The 20,151-nt window shown below is 39.5% G+C and overlaps 3 protein-coding genes across 5 annotated transcripts in view; 2 read left to right on the top strand and 1 right to left on the bottom strand.

Moving 5' to 3' along the window:
• The window catches only part of LOC113530540 (cadherin-24), a 19,284-nt gene extending 11,546 nt beyond the window's left edge, over positions 1-7,738 (top strand). The window contains exons 6-13 of one of the 2 annotated variants that reach the window (XM_034311583.2): positions 1-60; positions 179-315; positions 1,579-1,700; positions 2,400-2,517; positions 3,326-3,667; positions 4,037-4,208; positions 4,309-4,591; positions 4,831-7,738. The exon at positions 1-60 is cut by the window's left edge and continues 197 nt beyond it. In XM_034311583.2, coding sequence (XP_034167474.2) covers positions 1-60; positions 179-315; positions 1,579-1,700; positions 2,400-2,517; positions 3,326-3,667; positions 4,037-4,208; positions 4,309-4,591; positions 4,831-5,514 — 1,918 coding nt within the window. In that variant the 3' untranslated portion in view covers positions 5,515-7,738. Of the gene's footprint in view, positions 61-178; positions 316-1,578; positions 1,701-2,399; positions 2,518-3,325; positions 3,668-4,033; positions 4,209-4,308; positions 4,592-4,830 lie in introns of both variants that reach the window. The other variant, XM_034311582.2, reaches the window with a different exon arrangement.
• Positions 7,739-13,271: 5,533 nt separating this feature from the next.
• On the bottom strand, positions 13,272-16,441 carry mdp1 (magnesium dependent phosphatase 1). 2 transcript variants are annotated; one of them, XR_008304274.1, is made up of 7 exons: positions 16,241-16,441; positions 15,163-15,226; positions 14,940-15,047; positions 14,406-14,513; positions 14,211-14,296; positions 13,494-13,689; positions 13,272-13,463 (listed from the first exon to the last, which is right to left on the bottom strand). XR_008304274.1 is itself a non-coding variant. In XM_026921041.3 (6 exons), the coding sequence occupies exons 1-6, from the start codon at positions 16,272-16,274 to the stop codon at positions 13,607-13,609; spliced, it is 483 nt and encodes a 160-aa protein (XP_026776842.3). In that variant the 5' UTR covers positions 16,275-16,441; the 3' UTR covers positions 13,493-13,606. The 2 variants fall into 2 exon arrangements, 1 of the variants encoding a protein (XP_026776842.3); XM_026921041.3 differs by lacking the exon at positions 13,272-13,463 and having other exon boundaries at positions 13,493-13,689.
• The window catches only part of reps2 (RALBP1 associated Eps domain containing 2), a 42,243-nt gene continuing 35,699 nt past the window's right edge, over positions 13,608-20,151 (top strand). The window contains exon 1 of the mRNA XM_034311811.2: positions 13,608-13,715. The gene's annotated coding sequence lies outside the window, so the exon portion shown is untranslated. The remainder of the gene's footprint in view (positions 13,716-20,151) is intronic.

Raw genomic sequence — 20,151 nt, 5'->3', positions numbered from 1 at the left:
GTGCAGCGTGGGACGAGTTCACGCCGTGGACCCCGATACAGGACACAGCACCAATATAGAGTACGTACACACACACACACACACACACACACACATTTTATTTACACATTCTTATCTCTGCTGTCAGCCATCCACTCATCCACTGTTCTTTCTCTCTCTCTCTCTCTCTCTCTCTCAGGTACTCGATTGCCCCTGCGTCTGACCCCGGGGCTGTGTTTCGTATCTCTCCTGTTAGTGGCCTCATTACCACGGTGAAGGTGTTGGATCGAGAGCGTGAGCAGTGGCACAACATCACCGTCACTGCCACTCAGAGAGGTATCACATGATTATGTGCACATTATTATCACACCGTCAGACTCTTAAAGGGCCAGCGTGCTATTACTAACAGCACATTATCACACCGTCAGACTCTTAAAGGGCCAGCGTGTTATTACTAACAGCACATTATCACACCGTCAGACTCTTAAAGGGCCAGCGTGTTATTACTAACAGCACATTATCACACCGTCAGACTCTTAAAGGGCCAGCGTGTTATTACTAACAGCACATTATCACACCGTCAGACTCTTAAAGGGCCAGCGTGTTATTACTAACAGCACATTATCACACCGTCAGACTCTTAAAGGGACAGTACATCCTTAATAATACAGGCATCACAGTATCAGACTTTTAAAGAGCCAGCGTATTATTACAAACAAAGGAACGTATATCACCATCAGACTCTTTAAGGGTCAACACCTGACCATCACACCCATATGAGCTTCTTCTCCAATCTGTTACCACAAAGTCAGAAGCACACAGTTGTATAGAACGTCTCTGTGTGCTGTAGCGTTACAGTTTCCCTTCACTGGATCTAAAAGGCCCAAACCTGTTCCAGCATGACAATGCCCCTGTGCACAAAGCGAGCTCCATGAAGACATGGTGTGTGAAGGTTGGAGTGGAAGAACTCGAGTGTCCTGCACAGAGCCCTGACCTCAACCCCACTGAACACCTTTGGGATGAACTGGAACACCGACTGAACCCCAGACCTCCTCGACATCCCAACATCATGAACACAAATGAACACAAAACCCCACAGCCACGCTCCAAAATCTAGTGGAAGCTGAAAGTGAAATCTAGTAGAAGAGTGGAGCTTATTATAACAGCAAAGGGGAACCAACTCCGTGATAATGGCCATGGTTCTGGAGTGGGCACATACTGTATGGTTGTGATGGTCAAGGTGTCCACATACAGTATGTTTATCCATATAGTGTATATTTATATTAATGACACAGAGAGGAATAATGTGATCAGACTCTTAAAGGGCCAGCGCATTATTACTAACTAGAAGATGAGTCCACTGTGGATGCGTCCTAAACTGCCCCCATTTTCACTATATAGGTCATGTGTTATTTTCATATTGGACACTACATATCAACATGCTTTGTGGGATTTTAAGATGGTTGCACTTTGTAGTGAATAAATTGTATTTTTAGATATGAGACAGAGGTCTATGTTTTTATGTATCTCTGCATCATTATTCATGCCGTGATGCTGTCTTTCTGATATTTCCCCTTTTTTTTTTAATCTCATTCCTAGACAGCCTCAATCAGGTTACCAGGGTAGTGGTTGCCATAGAAACGCTGGATGTGAATGACAACCCCCCTGAGCTGGATGGACCATATGAGACGGCAGTGTGTGACACCAGCACCGCCGGACAGGTCTGCCCTTTAACACCACCTGAAATAAGAAATATCAGGACGTCTGCATGGAATAAAAATGAGAATAAATGTTATAGTCTGAGTCAAACGTAAAGAACTGTGAAATCTACCAGCTGAGTAAATTATAAAACTATTACAGTTACCACTGTGAGACATGAAATGCATATGCTGGGATGTGGAAAAAATAATGGCACCCCACATACTGGTTGATAACCTGAAAATATGCTAATTTAATTTTTTACTCTTCTGTAAGTTTTTCTTGTTAGTTTTTTGTTTGTTTCCTTTTTCACCTTCTATTCTTCAATCCATCCATCCATCCGTTCATAAAACACTCAGTCCTGTGAAAATGAAGGAACTGCTGATTATTAGTTGGATTTGTACATATCGTTTCTTCATATCACGCTGTTCCGTTAGAAATCACTTCCCTTCCCACCTGGAGTGCCCATAATCCCTTTTTTTTTTTTTTTTTGGCTTAACCCTGGAGAAGATAATAGTGAGGTGAAGTTCTGCTGTGACTGCTACTCAAGCATAAAAGCTTTTTATTCAAAACGAAAAAAAAAAAACAATTATCCAGTTTTTCTTCATGGAAATGTGCAGAATGGAGCATGGAGGACATTCAAATTGCTCATAATGACAGTTTACGAAGATTTTTCTGTTTTAATCAGAGTGTGTGTGTGTGTGTGTGTGTGTGTGTGTCAGGTGGTGCAGGTGATCCGAGCTATAGACAGAGACCAGATCAGCTCCAGTTTACCCGTACACTTCAGTGTGTCTTCACACAGCAGCCTGTCTCTGAACTTCACCACTCAGGCGAGAGGAAGTGAGCTCTGTTCCTCTGTTTCTCTCTTCCTTTTATCTCTCGCGATGTCTATGACCAGGAGGTAACCATGTGCTTGTCAGAATCTCTTACATATTTACGGATTCATGTTCAGATCTCAGCTTAGAAAAAAGAGAAAGAAAATGAATTTTTAAAATGTAAGACAATCACATGAAACAAAAAAGCAAATTAGAGTGTATTTGTTTCTTTTGGTTGTAATTCACAGAATTTCTTTATGCAGTGATGAGCTGAAAATTTAAATAAGACACTCTTCGACTGTGATGGTCAGGTGGTTTGAAATGGCCAATTTCAGTGTGAGCAGGACAACAACAACAAGCAGGATTAACAATAAAAACACTCAGTGTGGTGCGGAGTTACTGTTACAATCCCAACGTTGATTATTTTCCTATAATCAATATATTTCCTATATTTCCCTTATGTCCAGAAGTGCTATTTACCAAAGATTACATTACAAAATGTCACATCATCCTATTTATCCATTTATAGTTACATGTAATATCAGTGAAACAAGTTAGTTCCTGTTTGCACTTACGTTATAGCAGCTATAAACCTCTTTTTTCTCTCCCTAATGGTTTAATCCACTAATTATCCTGCCAGCTAACATCACAGCTGTTTGAGTAGCTGCTTGTGCACGAGTGCAACTTGGATTATTTCTAAAGAGTTTGTTTCTATGGTAACAATAAATAACACAAGCCGTGACTTCTCGAACCCTCGCTCTGTAATTCTTTTTTCTCTCTTTAAAGACTGATTCATGTTTAATAACTTATAATAACTCCACCCCTTTTCTTAGATCACACAGCCAATCTGCTGCTCCTGTCCTCTCTGAAGCCCCTCCCTCGCCCCGCCTCTTCTCTTTTACACATTGTAAAAGTACCCATAATCCTCCGGGACAGAGCGTCGGAGCTGAGCAGCACGGGGACGGTGACGGTGACGCTGTGCCCCTGTCAGAATGGAGGGATGTGGGTGGAGGAGAGAAGGAGAGGGATGGAGGGAGGGAGGAGTGGTGATGGAGAGGTGCTGATGGAGTGGGAGAGACAGAAGGTTTGTTCGTCTCTGCCAACTTCCTCCATGCTGCTGGGCTTCAGCTCGGCCGCCATGTTGGCCATCCTGGCCTGTTCCTCCGTCCTCATGGGTACGGCCCAGATTTACACTTTCTTTTTTACTTACTTACAAGTTTCTTCTTTTCTTTCTTTCTTTCTTTTTCTTTGCTCATTTTCTGTATTTGTTCGTTTGGTTGTTATTTTTTTGTTTCTTTCCTTTTTTCTTTCTTGTCTGTTCTCTTTTATGTATTATTTTCACCATCTATCCCACTCATCAATCTGTCTATTCAACCAACCTTCTATTTTTCCATTCATCCATCTGTCATCCTTCCATCCACAAATCAGTCAATTTTTCCATTCTTCTATCCATCCATCTGTCTCAGAGTGTCATAAAATATTCTCTCTCTCTCTCCCCCTCTCTCTCCCTCCCTCTATCTCTCCCTCTCTCTCTCTCTCAGTAGTGGTGGTGTTGTCTCTGTCTATGCGGAGGAAGAAGAGTGACTCTCTCTCTCCGGTGGAGAACGATGAGATCAGAGAGAACATTATTACATATGATGATGAAGGTGGAGGAGAGGAAGACACAGCTGCGTTTGACATCACTGCGCTGAAGAGCGTCCCACATGCCATACACACGTGAGTCACAGAGTGTGTGTGTGTGTGTGTGTTTGGGGGGGGGGACAAAACATTATTATTATTATTATTATTATTATTATTATTATTGTTGTTGTTCTAGGCGAGGTGTTGGTTCCGTCCCGCTGTACGCTCCTCTGTGCTACAGCATACACACGGCGAGCGAGAGCCCGTTTGGCCGGTGTGAGTCTCGGCTGGACCGGGATAAACCCGCACACACACTCCCCAGCGGATACACACTGAACATGGGGCTGTTAGAACCAGGTTCTACTCTCACAGAACCGGCTGAAGAGTGTAAGAGATCAGATCAGAACAGGACTGAAGATTCTGCTGATATCATGCTGAAAAAGAGGCAGGCAGGAAGTGATGTCATCACTCAAGATCAGGTAATAAAATAATATTAGCTAATGGTACTCTTTCTTCTCGTTTCATTTTTATCCTTTTTTCCTAGTTATCATTTTCTGTCTTCATCTCTCCCTTCTCTCTCTCCCCCTTTCTTTCTTGTCACATTTATGTTATTTTCTCTCTTTTGTGGGGATTTATCTCACTCTTTACCCTTTCTTTCACCTCCATTTCTTTCTTTACCTCTCTCTCTCTCTCTCTCTCTCTCTCTCTCTGTGATCAGTCTCCGTTAATCCTAAATGACTCTGCAGATCATCTGGTCGCATCTCGTACAGCTCACCTCCACTCCTCCGTCTCCTCATCTGTCGCTCCAGATGACATCACGCCTCCGCACAGCACAGGAAACAGCACAGCTCCGTTCAGAACCATGGAGGGAACGTTACTGAGAGCTGGAGGAGGGATACATCTGACTGGAGCTCCTTTTTTGTACCTGAATACAGGACAGGACTACGTTCAGCACCTGGTCGGGCTACATGTTGGAGGGCGGAGCTTCTTTAGACCTGATTTAGGGGGCGTGGCTGTCCCTGTGACTCTTAGAATAGATGAATTACTGCAGCACCGACTCACCCGAGTGACCTTTGACCCCATGCAGCCTCCGTACGATTCACTGCAGATGTATGAGCACGAGGGGGCAGAGTCAGAGACCGCCTCCCTCAGCTCTTTGGAGAGTGAAGGAGATGGAGGGATGGAGGGAGAGGGGTTAATTGATTGGGGGCCCAAGTTTAACAAGCTGCTGGAGATCTTTAGAGAGAGGGAACAGGAGAAAGATGGAGAGAAGAAAGAGGAGGAGGAAACGGAGGAGAGACAAATACATGGAGAGCAGCAGAAGAGTGTGGAGGACATGGATGGAAAACAAGCAGTACAGAAGGAACTAGATAGCAGAAAGGATGGAGAGAATAAAGAATGATTTCTCTTCAGAGAGAGGAGAAAGCGTGATAGAACAAGTTGCTGGAGAACATGAGAGATGATGGAATTATAGGCAAGGAAAAAGAGGAGGGGCGAGGAGGTTAAGCGAAAAGAAATAAGCTTGTTAATGGAAAGAAAGAAAGAAAGAAAGAGGAAGATAGAAGGGTGAGAGAGAAGACGAGAGAGGAGGGTTGAGCTGGTGGAGATCTTTAGGGAAAGAAGAGTGAGGTGAGATGAGAAAAGAAAGAAGAACTGAGGTGAAGGGACGAATGGAAGAGAAGAATAAACAGGCAGGAAGGGGAGGCAAAAAGAAATAGAAGGTGGAAGGAAGAGACAGAGGGAGAGAGATGGAAAGAGAGAGGGACAGAGAAAGAGCAAAGGCTATTCTAGCGATCATAGGTATTGTGTGCCATGGAGGTTGAACAAAGTTGCAGGCAGAGTCTCAGAAAGCTGTCAATCAAGTGTGCTCATTAGAATATTAGGCCACGCCCACACCTAAAGACTGAGTTCAGCTGCTGTTTGAGTGTTTATGACATTTCTTTTCTCTCTATAATATAGCACTGAAGTTTGATTTCATACAAACATGTTTAATATTTTACACCTCCTTCCCCACGACTATGAGAGATTACAGAGTGAGAAGTTACAAAACAGCTGAAATATTGATCTGGCCATGCGAGCAGCATTGTGTTAAAAAATTAATAAATAAAATGGGCCTCATAAAAAATGCACGGTCCTCCAAATCCAAGGAAATAGAAACGTCTGTCCCACAGGATAGAAACAAAAATCAGGTTTTAGGCAGAGCAAGAATAAAAGTGTTCCTTTAGAGAAAGTCACAAGTGAACCTGCATGCGCACACACCACACACACACACACACACACACACACAAACCCTTCTGTATGTGCATAACTTGGTAAAACTCCTTCCAACGCCCTTCACTTGACAGAGCCAAACTCCAGACGTTACACATCACTAGTGAGCGAGTGAGAAATCAAGCTCATGCTAAACTATTTAGTACACAAGAAAAAGTGTCTTATCAGTCAGAAAAGCTTTCAGAATGTCTTCCATTCTTCCTTCCAGGCTTTATGTATCTCCAGTCAGTTGCTTTTGTGCTGTGATTATTAAGCAGCATTTGAAGAGCTTTAGCAACCTCATTGTTCTCCATTTCCATCTCGAGGAACAGACAGAGGAACACGAGTGAAACAAGCGAGGCAGCAAAATTCACAAACTGCTGCAGATCTCTCAGATCTCTCTCAATCCTTTATTAATAATGCATTATAAATGCATTCATAACATCTTATATGATTCGTATAATTACCTTATCATGCCTGGCTTAAGCCTGTAAAAATGTGTATAAATTATAGTTACTATAATTGCACTTTATAACACGAGTGTATGACTTCATCATGCCCCGCCCTCCACATAACACATTATGATATCTGTACATAAGGAGTATTAATGTTATAATACACATTATCGTTTCTATAGTAACGGCTCATTCCCAGGGACTTGTACAGCAAACACTCCACTGATAATAAACAGGTTAAAAAAACATGTAATTGTTGATGTGGTGAAGTTTTCTATAAGGAGAAACATGTTTATGGAAGGAGTCTCCAGTGTCAGCGCTTTGTAACAGTCAGAGGTAAAGCTGTAACTTCATCTTCTTTGCGGTTTCTCGGTAACGTGACTTTTGAGAGAGAGAAAGGAGAGGCTGGTGAGGGAACGAGTGTTTATAGCTGCTATAACGTAAGTGACAACAGGAACTAACCTGTTTCACAGACGTTCCACGGCATTAAATGTAACTATAAATGGATAAAAGCATGATGTGTCATTCTTTAACAATAAAAATTTTAATTGTTGGCAAATTGTTGCAGATAATTTTTTATTTATTAAACAATGACACAATGTCATAGCTTTTATCCGTTTATAGTTACATTAAACATTGTGGAAGTTTCACAAGTTTTGTGACAAATTGCTGTTATAGAAAATTATTATTCAACACCTTCTGACCAATCAGATTCAAGAATTCAACAGCGCTGTGGTATAAAGTGATTTTAATTCCTGAAAGTCGGCCACTCCAACAGAAGATAACACTTTTTTATTTAACGTCATGATCATGATGCCACTCATCGCATGTTTATCACCACAAACAGCAAACTGCGACTGAAAATCATGCTTTCACTGGGATGATTCATGAAGTATGGAGTTTCCTTCTGGTCTTTACAGGTTCCACTTTCATTTCAAGAGTTCAAATAAATGTTGTGAACACTTTTTTGTGTCAGTGAAAGTTACTCTGCATGAAATGAGCAGGTGAAAGAAGCGTTCCAGTCATTTGGTTCATCTTGGATTAACAGTTAAAGATACTTCTGAAGTATTTTATCTCATCGCCTGGTCCTTGTCCTCCCTGACATTCTGTCGTCTGATCTACAGTCTGAACATTTGCTTTATAACTTCACAATAAGTGCTTTTTTCTACAGCAGTACAGATAAATCTCAACAGACTTTACTGTAAAGTCTGAAAAAGCAGCTCCTCAGAAATGTTTACCAGAGAATCAGGAAGTCATAAACGTTAGATGTAACGTAAGTAAATTACTGTAAGAATATTGAATTGTTGTATATACCGTATATAAATCTCTAGCATGATGTGATGATCTTGCGTTCTGTTCCCGTCCACCATTTCACCCTGAACATTTTGCGGTGCATCTATTATAAAAAAATACGGCTGTTTATTGTTTCAAATTGAAGACTTGCATCATCCACGTGACAGCTCAATCTCGCACATTCCCGACACCCGTCTCACACGAGAGTAAGCCCAGGAAGTAACACAAAAGAAAGGCTTTGAGCTGTCAGCTGAAAATAGCGGAGCTGCTCGGTCCAGTTCTTGTTTACTGTCAATGATTCATGGAATGATGCATGCTGGGAAATTGGGCTTAAGACTATACTTAGCCATTTTTCTGGAGGGTAATATGATATACAACATCATGTGTCTTGCACCTCGACTTTTTAATGATGATAATGATGATGATGCCACGATGTCCTGATGTTATTATGACCATAATATTCTTTGGGTTAATGAAGCTGGACCTTCTTTTAAATCCTACAAATTGCTTAGCATAAAACTCTGGTTGTAATTACACATTATAACAGCTTAGCAACATTAGCTATGCTAGCCAGATACCGAAAGGCAACAACGCAATGCTAATACTGGCCCATTAACTTGACCTCAGCAGTGGCTAAATATCTTAAATAGTAATTAAAACTAGTAGGTCTACTACTGTAAGTTTATATTGTAATTTCCCTGCTAACATTTTTATTTAGCAGAACGTTTTCAAAACCGGGAATTTTTCTGGGTATTCTGAGAATGTTATTATATAACTTTTTCTTTTGTACGTAACTTTTAAAAGTCGTACACTGTAAAGGATTTATTTGGTCGTGAGTTGAGATTGGTGTTAGTGCCACTGCGGCCAAAGATGGCCGACGCTAAAGTATCAGTCAGTGTGAGAAATCTGTGATTACAATCACAGAGTGTGAGCGCTGCTACAATGCTCATTTAAAATCCACCAATAGGAGGACAGCAAACTCTCAGGACAGCTACAAATGCGCTAGCAGCGATGGCGAAACGTAAACGAAACAAAGTAATGGATAGAAGAAAAAAAATCTCCTCATTACCTCAAGTTCACTTTGTTTGTGTTTATACGTGCCCGTTTTCTAGACGAGCTGATTTCCAGATCATGCTGATTGATGATGTAAGCAACGCTGTACGCAGTAGTTTTCTTTAATCGCATTGCAGATCTTCGTCGTATAATCTGACATGGAGAACATACATTATATCAGTCTGTTACAGAATTCAGCCCAGGTTTTATTGGGATCTCGTACAGCGTGAGGAGTAAATAATCTGCTGAATTCGACACACACACACACACACACAAAACAGCTTAAGTCAGTTTGGATAAGAATCTCTACCAAATGTCATAAATGTAAATGTAAATGTAGATAAGGCCTTGCTCCATTACACACACTAATCGAATAAGGGTAATCAACGCCAGATTGCTAGGCTAATTACAAACCGCGCTAATTACAAACGGCTGATCTCCATATTTTCATCCTATACAACAAACACCTTCACATGAATGAATAATATCACAATTTGCACATCAAAGCAATTAATGTTGATGACTGCTAGACACAATGAGGGAATAAACCTGGTTAATTATGAGGGATTATCATATTTTATTTCAAACTCACACACTCAAATGAATATTATTATCATTCCATGCCGAAAAAAAACAACAATCCGTCCATTTTGATGAACGTTCTGTTCACTGAGCGGAAAAAAAAGAGAGCAACAGTGTGTGATGTTTATCCTGCAGGGGGTTCGTCTCAAAGATAGAGACAGAGTGTGTGTAGAGCCTGAATCACACACACACACACACACACACCTCCAGGCTGTGTGGCCTCTGACAGCATCACAGATCACAGAAGAATTTCTGTCTGCTTTTAGTTTCAGCTTTTAGCGCTGCAGATATACATTGATGTGACGGGAAACTGATGAAGAATCTGAAACAGTTATAAAAGCAGCACTGGTCCTCGTTTATCACACTGGATACGAACAAATTTATTTGTTAATCGTTCTCAGGAGCGTTTACACAAGAAATTTGGTGTTCACGCAAATCTAGCTAGTTTGTCCATGTCCTACGTTTCTGTCCTGAGTGTGTGTAAATGTCCGTATAAGGAGACTCACTAATGTGAACCTCGATTAATCGGCTTCAGTCAGATTCAGATCGTATATTTACGAGTAATGAGTTACTCAGATTTAATATACTGATTTTGTTACACTGTCATGTTTAAATCACTTCTGTATTTCAGTTACAAACCAATTTAATGAACATTTCATCAAATTCAGTCATTTAATATTTTCAAAACAAATCCGTAAATTAAGACGAATAAGACTAGCTGTTCAATTAGGACAAAAAATAATGGCACCCTATAAAAGGAGGAAGAGTTAGTATGGCAGCTGGAGCGCTGCAGTGGCTGAGCTGCATTACTGGAAGATTTTCTACTGTTTAGTCACCATTTTGTGATTTTCAGTTCTCTGTGAGCTTTGCCTTTTTTTGGAGTTTTGTTGGACGTGACTAAATGTAAATCAGCTGTACCATGAATATGCTTCATTATTTACAACTGACCGGCGTTTATCAACATACACAGCAAGAAAATCAGCTAAATTTTGTCCAGTTTGGCCAGAATAAAAAAATCTGCTGTTCCAGTACTTTCTGTCGTTTCTCTTACCCCATTTCTGCAGTGTGATATGGCATTTAATGTCCTTGAAAATGGTAAGTGGAAAATGAGGAAACAATAAAACCAATTTTCCTTCTCTATAACATTCACTCCAACACAGAAAGGGATGTTCATTAGATGATGAGTTGAATCAGGTGTGTATAGAGCAGGTAAACATTAAAATGTGCAAGGCAGAGGGTTCTCCAGGGTCAGCGTTGGAACCAACGCTGGGGTTCTTCAAGGGTTCTTTAGGGGTTCACTGAATAATTAAAGGTTCTTAGTGTCTAAAACACTATTGTAGAATTCTACATAGAATGATTAAGGGTTCTTCTATAGAGGAACACCCAGAGATCCCAATGTGTTTTAAGAATGTATAAACTGAATACTTAAACAACGATTAATTATGGCCAGAAATCAAAACTTTGGAAAGTAAACATGTTAAAATTTTATCTGATATCTGGGAGTTAAAATTTTATTACAGAATTGTCAGAACATTATAATTCTGAGATGAGATATTGAAATGTCATTACTGTAGATTTATGATTTATATTTGGATCATGTATAGTGACTTTTGACAGTACATAAACTTCATATTTATTCAGAGTTACTAAAAGCTTTTGGCAGAACCCAGTAAATATAATATTTATAATATAAATTTATATCATTACTCAGAACAGGGCACAGATTGACTCGCTCTCCGACCCTGAAAACGACCTCCTGGAAATACGAGCCATTAATTTTCGATTCCTGCAGCTGAGATGCCATTAGAGCTGTAAAAATAAAGCAGGGGAAAGTCCTTTAGCTGTGAATAATGTAGCGCAGTATTAACAGTGCTATCACACACTGCCATTTTCACGTAATGAATGAATCATGCTGCTCAGGAGAACGACACAGCACTGAATCAATGATTTATGAGCTCAGAAATACATTCAAATACCAAGGAATGGAGTTAAAACTTTTTTTAAGTTTTCTTTTATAGTCTGTCTACACACTCGAATAAAAAAATCCATTTTTCTGATTTCCTGCTCTCAGATAAAGTACCTCTCCACTTGTCTTGAATCAGCACCTGTGTGAGGATTCCTTCTTCTGTTTTTAGTTCATATTGATTTGTGTTGTTTTTGATCTAGTGATTTTAAATTACATGGTATTTATAACACAACTCATGACTTATGCAAACTTGTGTATGTCGGGTGGAAACTAGCTTTCACAGTTTTGTCAGGAAATATTATAAGGAGGTTACAAATATGACCAAATGTGATCTATATTTTAATCTACATGAGTGACGTGTTGTTCACAAACGAGTCGGCTCTTTTAGGAGAACATTGAGAGTCGATTAGAATACATGAGCATTTTGGTAGATCTCGTCATGTCCAATATGGACAATTCCTCCCCAGACCACCAGAAGGCACTCTCATTCATTTTTTGAATTTCTTCTTTTGTTGTCTGCACCACGTCCTGCCTTGATTGTGCTCACCTGTTTCGCGTTTCCCCAATTAGTTCCCTATTTAAGTTGTGTTTTTCCCTCCTCAGTTGCATTGTGTGTTTGTGATATGGGTGCCGTTATGTTATTTTTGCCTCATGCGTGGCTTTTTGGTTTCATGTTGAGTTTTCTTTTCTTTGCCTAGCCTTGCCTAGCCTTGCCTAGCCTCATTCTATTTCCTTGTTTTAGTTGTTCCAGTTTTTGGGTCCTTTTCCAGTCTCAGTTGTTTTGTTATTAAAGAAATTCTGCATTTGCATCTGACTCCCTAGATTCCAGGACAGATGTAGTGTATTATGATATTCCTTTTATCAGGGTAGGTGCTTACTGTATTTGTCAATGCAAACTGCTGATTTTACAGTTATTCAAATAGATTTTAGTGACATTTAACAACTTCAGTGAGAGTTAAATGGAGATTTTCTCAAATTAAAAGAGGTACAAACGATGAGCTTGAATGATTCCTCAGACCAATCCCATGAAGCTCCTCGCTCACGACATTAGCTCCTACCTGCAATCAGTTTCCATTTACTGTTAAGAAAAGTGTGGTTTCATCTTCTCCTGTCATATATGACCTGTCATTAAATGTGTCCAGAGACATTATAAGCAAGAATAAAGCTTGGAAGGAAGTAGCACCTCTGGTGAATGAATGTAGCTAGTACAGCTAACTCACTTTGCTAATCTAATCTGAGAACGAAGCTAGTGGGAAGCCGAACATGTAACTGTAAATCGCACAACTTGGTTTTGGTGCTGAGGAGTGCATTATTCATTTGTGTTTAATTAGTTAGCTTTAGAAGCTATAAATAGCTACTACAGTTTCTCATTGGAACTTAATAAATGCTAGACAGGCCACGCCCACAAGTGACAACAGTAGAGTCAGATGAGTCATTTGGGAGCTGAAAGAGTCGACTCTTATGGGTGAGCCGAATCAAATGATCTGACTCACTGAAAAGAGCCATCACTGTGTATGGCGCTAAGATATATCACAGATAATCACACACTAGGAGACAGGATGGATTTTGTTTATTTTATTATTATAAAATACTTTTAAAAATATTTCCGTTACCAGTAACAGACATTTAAAAATAGGTGGATATAACAGTTAACTCTGTAAACATTTTCTCTAATACACTGATCTCTCTAATGACTTTGTGTAAATATAACCAGATTTTTTCTAACATTTCCACATCATGCTGTTTTTTTTTTTTTTTTAAATTAACGTTAATATTAGGAGTAAAGTCAATAAATACACTCTTCCAGAAGTGTTACAGTACGCAATGATGAGCCAGTGATGATCTCTGCTTCCCTCTACAGGACACAGTGTACACTGCAGCGGACGTTTCCACTCTCAGCTCTTCTTCATGAACTTCTGAAGCTCATCATGAACAAGTTTAGAGGTAACACCGTCATGAACCAGGACACAGTACACACCTGAGGGACACACAGGGACAGAGACGGTGAGGACGCTATCAGTTCAGTGCGTTTGTGTTTTTTTGTTTTTTTTAAAGGCAGCCTACGTAGGGTGCATAATTAGTGTAAAAAGAGTTGGCTGAGTGACTGTGGATTTTATCTGGTAGGGTACAGGGTTGAGTGGGATTAGTTTTGGGAGTTTAATCAGGATAGTGGTTTGAGTATGGATGGTTTAGTAACCCTTGGTAGTGTTAAAAAAAATTTCAGAGTTCAATATGAAGGGTTTACAGAGCCATAATAAGGCTCATGATTGGCAGTAATACATTACAGGCTCATTTATATTCAAAAACATCTGAATATGTACATTTTAGATAAATTACAACACAAATGCAGCCTTTATTTGGATTTATATTTATAGGAATTAACATCAGAAGTAAATGTGAATGGTTTTATTGCCCTGTAATAGGGTATAGGTTAGAGTGGGGGTGGATTAGGGACCCTACATAGGGTATAGGGTAAGTGTGAGTGAGTTAGATTTGTACCCAGCCTGCCGACTTCACTGATGTTTCTGTGTTCATCATCAAAGAACATCATGTCTGTGTAGCACACTCCACTGTCTGCCTGCAACCTACAACACACACACACACGATGTTCTATAAGTGTCCTCATATTGTTCTTTTTTTCCCCAAACACACACATTACACCCTCTTTATTACACTGAATCCTCTTCGCCTTACCTCGTAAAGTGCGTGACCTTTGACCCTGGGTAAATCTCTTTGAAGGAAATGTATTGGTCGAGGCTGTACAGTGAGAGTAGCTGATTGGCTCCAACCACTTCCCCTGTGCTAAAACACACACACATAATAATAATAATAATATACTGTATAATAATGTAATGATATATAATAATGGGATTAAACTGACATTAATAAAAATGCAGTAAACATGAAGTTAAAAAGTAATAAAAACAGTAAGGGTGTAAACAAGTAATAAAGTAAAAAAGATCCTCCTCTCAATTTTTCATTTTCGTGTTTTAAAATCGTTTAATGGCTCGATCTTTATTACAGAAAGGACAAAGTCCACACGAGTAAATGCCCAGTGATTCTGTGCTTATCATTCAATTTAGCAAAATCTGGTTCAGTTCCAGGTATTCTACATTCTTGAACGCTTCTTTTAGGTGTGTCAGGAGTTTAGAGGGGAAAATAAGTGGACTTTGTGTGCTCAGGATTAGGAAACTGTGCTGTAGAGATAGTGGTGAGTGCGTTTCTCACCGCGAGGCCAGGCCGATCTGGATGTCCTGAGAGCGCAGAAAGCGCAGGATGTCTACGGTGTCTTCATAAAGCCGGATATGGTGATTGCACGAGTCCACCACCTTCCCACTGAGAGAGAGAGAGAGAGAGTGTGTGATAATACTCAGTTATAACAGCAGTATTAATGACAAATATGTATATGATTAACATAAACACATGATGGATGATAAGAAAGTAAGCTAACCTCTGATCTTTGCGGAAAGGAGGATCGACGTTTGTATCCACCCAGAAAGGCCACAGGGTGTAATCTAATCACACACACACATTACAGTACATCTCATCTCACTAAACACCAAGTTAAACATGAATAAAATCTGAGAAAAAAGGTTGTGTAATTGGATTTGAAACCCAAGTGGGCGTGGCCTAAATGGAAAGTTTTTTTTGTTAGCTCAGTGGTTAAGATGTTGGACGACTGGTCAGAAGGTCAGAAGTTCGAAAGTCAGCAGTGTCAGCATTATGCGTGAAGTCTGGCTCTGATACTTCCTCAACCTCAGCTACATTTCTCCAGTTTCATAATGACTCTCAACTAGAGATGTGTGCGAGACAGGTTTATTAATCTATATAAACATGTAGCCTAAATAAAAGCACCATGACCCTGACCAGGCAGTTACTAAGGATGAAGGAGTGAACGCTGTAGACACGTCACACAGCACCATGCGGTCATGCTAAAGAATGTGGTCTTGTTTCATATCTGAACGCTCACTCAGACACACGTTACAGTTAAAACCTCCAACTCGTGTGACTTTAAGTCCTTCGGGATCCCAGTCGCCCCAAAAAACCCTGAATAATAATGAATATTTCAGAGTGGATTGTTTTTGACACGTTTTTAACCAGGAAGATGAAATCTTCCCCTCAATTCTGACCTGGTTATCACTAGTTAACTCTGACATACTTAAAACTAGTTAACTCTGACCTGGTTATAACTAGAAAACTCTGACCTGGTTATACCTAGTTAACTCTGAGCTGCTTATAACTAGTTAATCCTGACCTGGTTATTACTAGTTAGTTTTTATTTAGAACATTTCAGTGAACCTGAAGCATTTGGGCTGCTGATTTACCGTTTTAAATACACATTTTAGATATAAAATTACCATTCAATGACTATACAGGTTACTGTATTAATAAAATCCCCGGATGTGCCTCTCTCTCTCTCACGCACAGGCACGTGCATGGAACTGAATTTTTAAATTTAACGGACGTTTTTTATCAGACCGGAAGTGTAGTAAATCTCAGTTTACAAAGTGTTAAAAAAGTCAACTTACCGAGGTCAAACACCACTAATTTGGGTTTAGACATTTCTAAACATCAGCTTTCTTCTCGTACCGGGAAATACTGATGATTTTCTGGATTGACCGGAAGCGAAACTCTCATTCAAACTCTGTGACTCTCTGTTTTTATTTTTATTTATTTGTCTCCATTTCACATAATTCACTGCATCTCAAACCCTACATTTATAAAATTATTCTGAGTGTTTTTTTTTTTTTTTTTTTTGGTATTCTTACATCGCGCTATAAAGTTACGCAATGAATCATGTGACGTTACGTCATTTCCGCATTTGATTTTAATCCTTTAAAAGTGTATTTTTTCTAAATCACGACCTACTTTATATAAAAATACAAATAAATTAATAAAATGACACTTTAACTCCTCTTAAAATATTTACAAAACGCATGAAGCAATTTTTGTGTGATTTCATCTCCAATTAATTTGTGTACTGATTTTTAAAAACACTATACAGACATTAAATATCACTTAGAAAACAATTAAAATGTAAACAATCCATCATGCCACCTTCATTACCAGAATTTTAAGGGAAAACTTCACACTGAAACACATTAAATATGTTTATATTGAAATATTTGTGATGTGTGTAATGACTGTGCTAATTTGCTGGCGATGGTGCTGTGTTTTCGCTGTTTCTGTGAGAAGTTAGTGGTTATTGCTTGTGCAGTACAATGGCATTTAAAAGAGGAAGCATTTTCAACACCCTCAAATGCTTTTAGTGCTTAAAATCATCAGAGAAAGAGCTTCATTTTCCAGCCAGATGTTCAACGCCATATTAATGAGCCAACAGAAGTAGTAGTGGAGACGTCAAGCAGCTGTGCCGAGTTACGACAGAGACTTATCCCGGCTAGTTAACGACCTACTGGATGACGAGCGCGATGGTGTTGATGGTCATATTAGCTTGAAAGTTGAAGCTTTGGAAGCTGTTCTGTTTGAGTAGTGTGTACAGATGATGAGGTGAGAGAGCTGGACAGATTAAAGCACTAAAGCGCCGCCGCATCACTCTCTTTAGGTAGAGATGAAGCGAGCGCTAAATCCCACTGCACCACACTGACACTGTGAGTAATGTAGGAAACTACTAAACCAAAAAGAAAACATTTCATCAACATGTCGATTAAAGAAATTTAAACTAAAAAAAAAAAAAAAGAATTTAATTACAAAATAAATCTCGGATGCCACTGAAGGTCTGGTGTTAATTTTAAAGATTAATATGCAGGTTCTTCAGGGTGGAGTTTGGCCCAGTTGTCACTGCAGTGAAAGTTTGGTGTCTTTATAAAGTTCATGAATCTCAGCAGGACCTCTAACACAACCCAGTGATCCAGCTTCAGTCAGGCAGAGTTTAGGATCTGAAACCATCAGCTTAATGACCGAGTAAAACTCCCGGGTTCTGAACGAGTTTGCTTTTGGAGTTCTGCATCAGCAGATAATTCATTAAGGTGATGATGGCACTCCAGCGTTGTGGGGTTTGCTGTAATGGCCGCCTTACAGCATGACAGTCACTGAGCTATGAGATTAGTTTAGTGTATGGTTGCCTTTATGTTGCGTTCTCAGTAGGCATTTCTGTGTGTAGTGAGTTTTCTTTTCTGAAAGTGTGTGTTTTTTGCTCACACACACTCACACACACACACACTCGAGGCTGTTTTGCTTCAGGTGGCGTCACACAGCTCCTGTGTTTATTCGACACACACTCTCGGTTATTTTGTTGATGTTCCGCTGTTTTTCCCACAGGCTCAGGTTGACTTTGAAGACGCTGGCTCAATCCTTGAACATTTTCAAACACATCACACACTTTCTTTTCGAGTGGCGACATCAGAGAAGCAGCCGTGTTCACTGGACAAACGCGAAATGTCTGTCATATACACTCACTGGCCACTTTAATAGGAACACCCATGCACATGCTCACTCGTCCTCATCCTGCCACATGATTGGCTGATTGTTTAATTGCATGAATGATCAGGTGTACAGGTGTTTCTATTAATCATCAGAGATGCTGTTATAGAAAATAAATCAACTCCTGGTATAAAACGGATTACAAAATTTGCTGAAATATCAATTGACACTCAAAAAATAAAACAGACATGTGAATTCTCTCTATATGGCTTCACAAACGCACACACACACCTGCTGGTAAGAGCGTCCCCAGACATGAGACATGCTTTTATGTGTCTTTAGTATTCACCTAAAACAAGGTCGGTCATTTCAAATATCATTTTCCTGTCTCAGCTGCCCAAAGTCAATATGAGCCGTGAACTGGAAATCCATTGCTAAGTAGCGAACAGAGCACAGGGGTTAATCAGCACATGGCTTTTGTGTTCACATCCGGTTTTATCCTGGTTTAGGTGACGGGTGTTGATAGATGATGGAAAAGCATCGAAAAACAGCTTAATATGGAGTTAATGTTTAATCTGACCTGATGGTGGCTCAGCAGTTTGTATACTCATAACTCTCTTACACACACGCACACACACACACACACACACACACGTTTGTCTTACTACCTTTGTGAGGACCTTCCGTTTACATAATTATTAATGCAGCAAATTAATGCTACGCTACACCTGAATCTAAGCCTAACTTTAAACTCAGTAACCAAAAACAGCTCTTTTAGTTTCTTAAATAAAAGCTGCTCTTTGTTCGTTTGGTTAAAAAAAACAGTTTTCTTCATGGGGCTCAGCCAAAAATCCCCACAAGGTCAAAACTGACAGATATTCCTATCCTTGTGGACACACACACACACACACACACACACACACACACACTCACAGGCAGATGTGTTTTTCCTCTTCACTGCTTCAGTGTGAAAAATCGATCTCTGAAACTCTATATTTAGAGTTTATATTACAACTTTATATTGTATCACTCAGGTCAAATTTGCTTTAGGTATATCAATAACTTAAATAAAGAAAGAATGGGGAAGATAAAGCTATTTATAACACACACACACACACACACACAGTAATGTAAAGGACGTCCTGCTGTGAACTGATTGTGCGTACAAATATGAAACATGGCTAGGATTAACTTTTAGATTAGATGTACAGTGTAACATGCTACTACAAATAAAGATATAAAATATGTACAGTACGTCCTGTGTGTGGAGATGAGAGAAGAAAAAAACAAAATGTTATTAAAATAGTTGTTTATAGAGAACAGTGTTATCTATAACATAGTGCTAAGCTGATGACATCATCATCATCATCATCATCCTGAAATCACTCAACAAGCATCTTAAAGTGGATTTTAAATTCTAAATAACTTCAGAAACTTTTATCTAAACACACACACACACATCTGGAACACGACTGCACTCGTCTTTTCGCCAAGTGTGTGAGAGGAAAGACTTCAAATATTTTCACTGATTCAGCCGACATCATTCAGTTCTCCACGAAAACGTAAAAAAATAAATAAATCTCACCAAAGCCGTATTATTTTATTATTATAATACCAGGGCCATGAGAAGGAAGGAAAGAAAGAAAGAAAGAAAGAATGGCATGTTTTAATCAGTAGTTTATTCCTCAGTGGAGTTGGTGGTTAAAGCAAGGAAGAAGGAGTGAAAAGAAAGAAAGAAAGAAAGAAAGAAAGAGTGTGAAGATTGTGACAGTACGTTGCGTAAACTGCGTTTCTCGGCTCAGTGTGTTGAGTTTTTTTCTTTTTATCATCAGCTCATTTAATCAGCACAAACGCTGTCAGCTCTCAGTGAACAGGAGCGTAATCAGTGTTCCAGCGATAACACGTTTCTACTCACAGCACTTTTAGTTTCTTCATTTTCTTTTTTCACAGGAATTAGCTCCGCCCCCAGCCAGAACAAAAGGCAGCTAACAGAGGGGGCGTGGCTCAGCTACCAGTGAGTTTATAGCAACTACAGAAGACTCGCGGCAGTTTACAAACT

This window comes from Pangasianodon hypophthalmus, chromosome 16 (assembly GCF_027358585.1).
Source record: "Pangasianodon hypophthalmus isolate fPanHyp1 chromosome 16, fPanHyp1.pri, whole genome shotgun sequence".
Classification (NCBI taxonomy): Eukaryota; Metazoa; Chordata; class Actinopteri; order Siluriformes; family Pangasiidae; genus Pangasianodon; species Pangasianodon hypophthalmus.
Note: the sequence above shows the minus strand (reverse complement) of the source record. Positions and strands in the feature narration are given on the sequence as shown.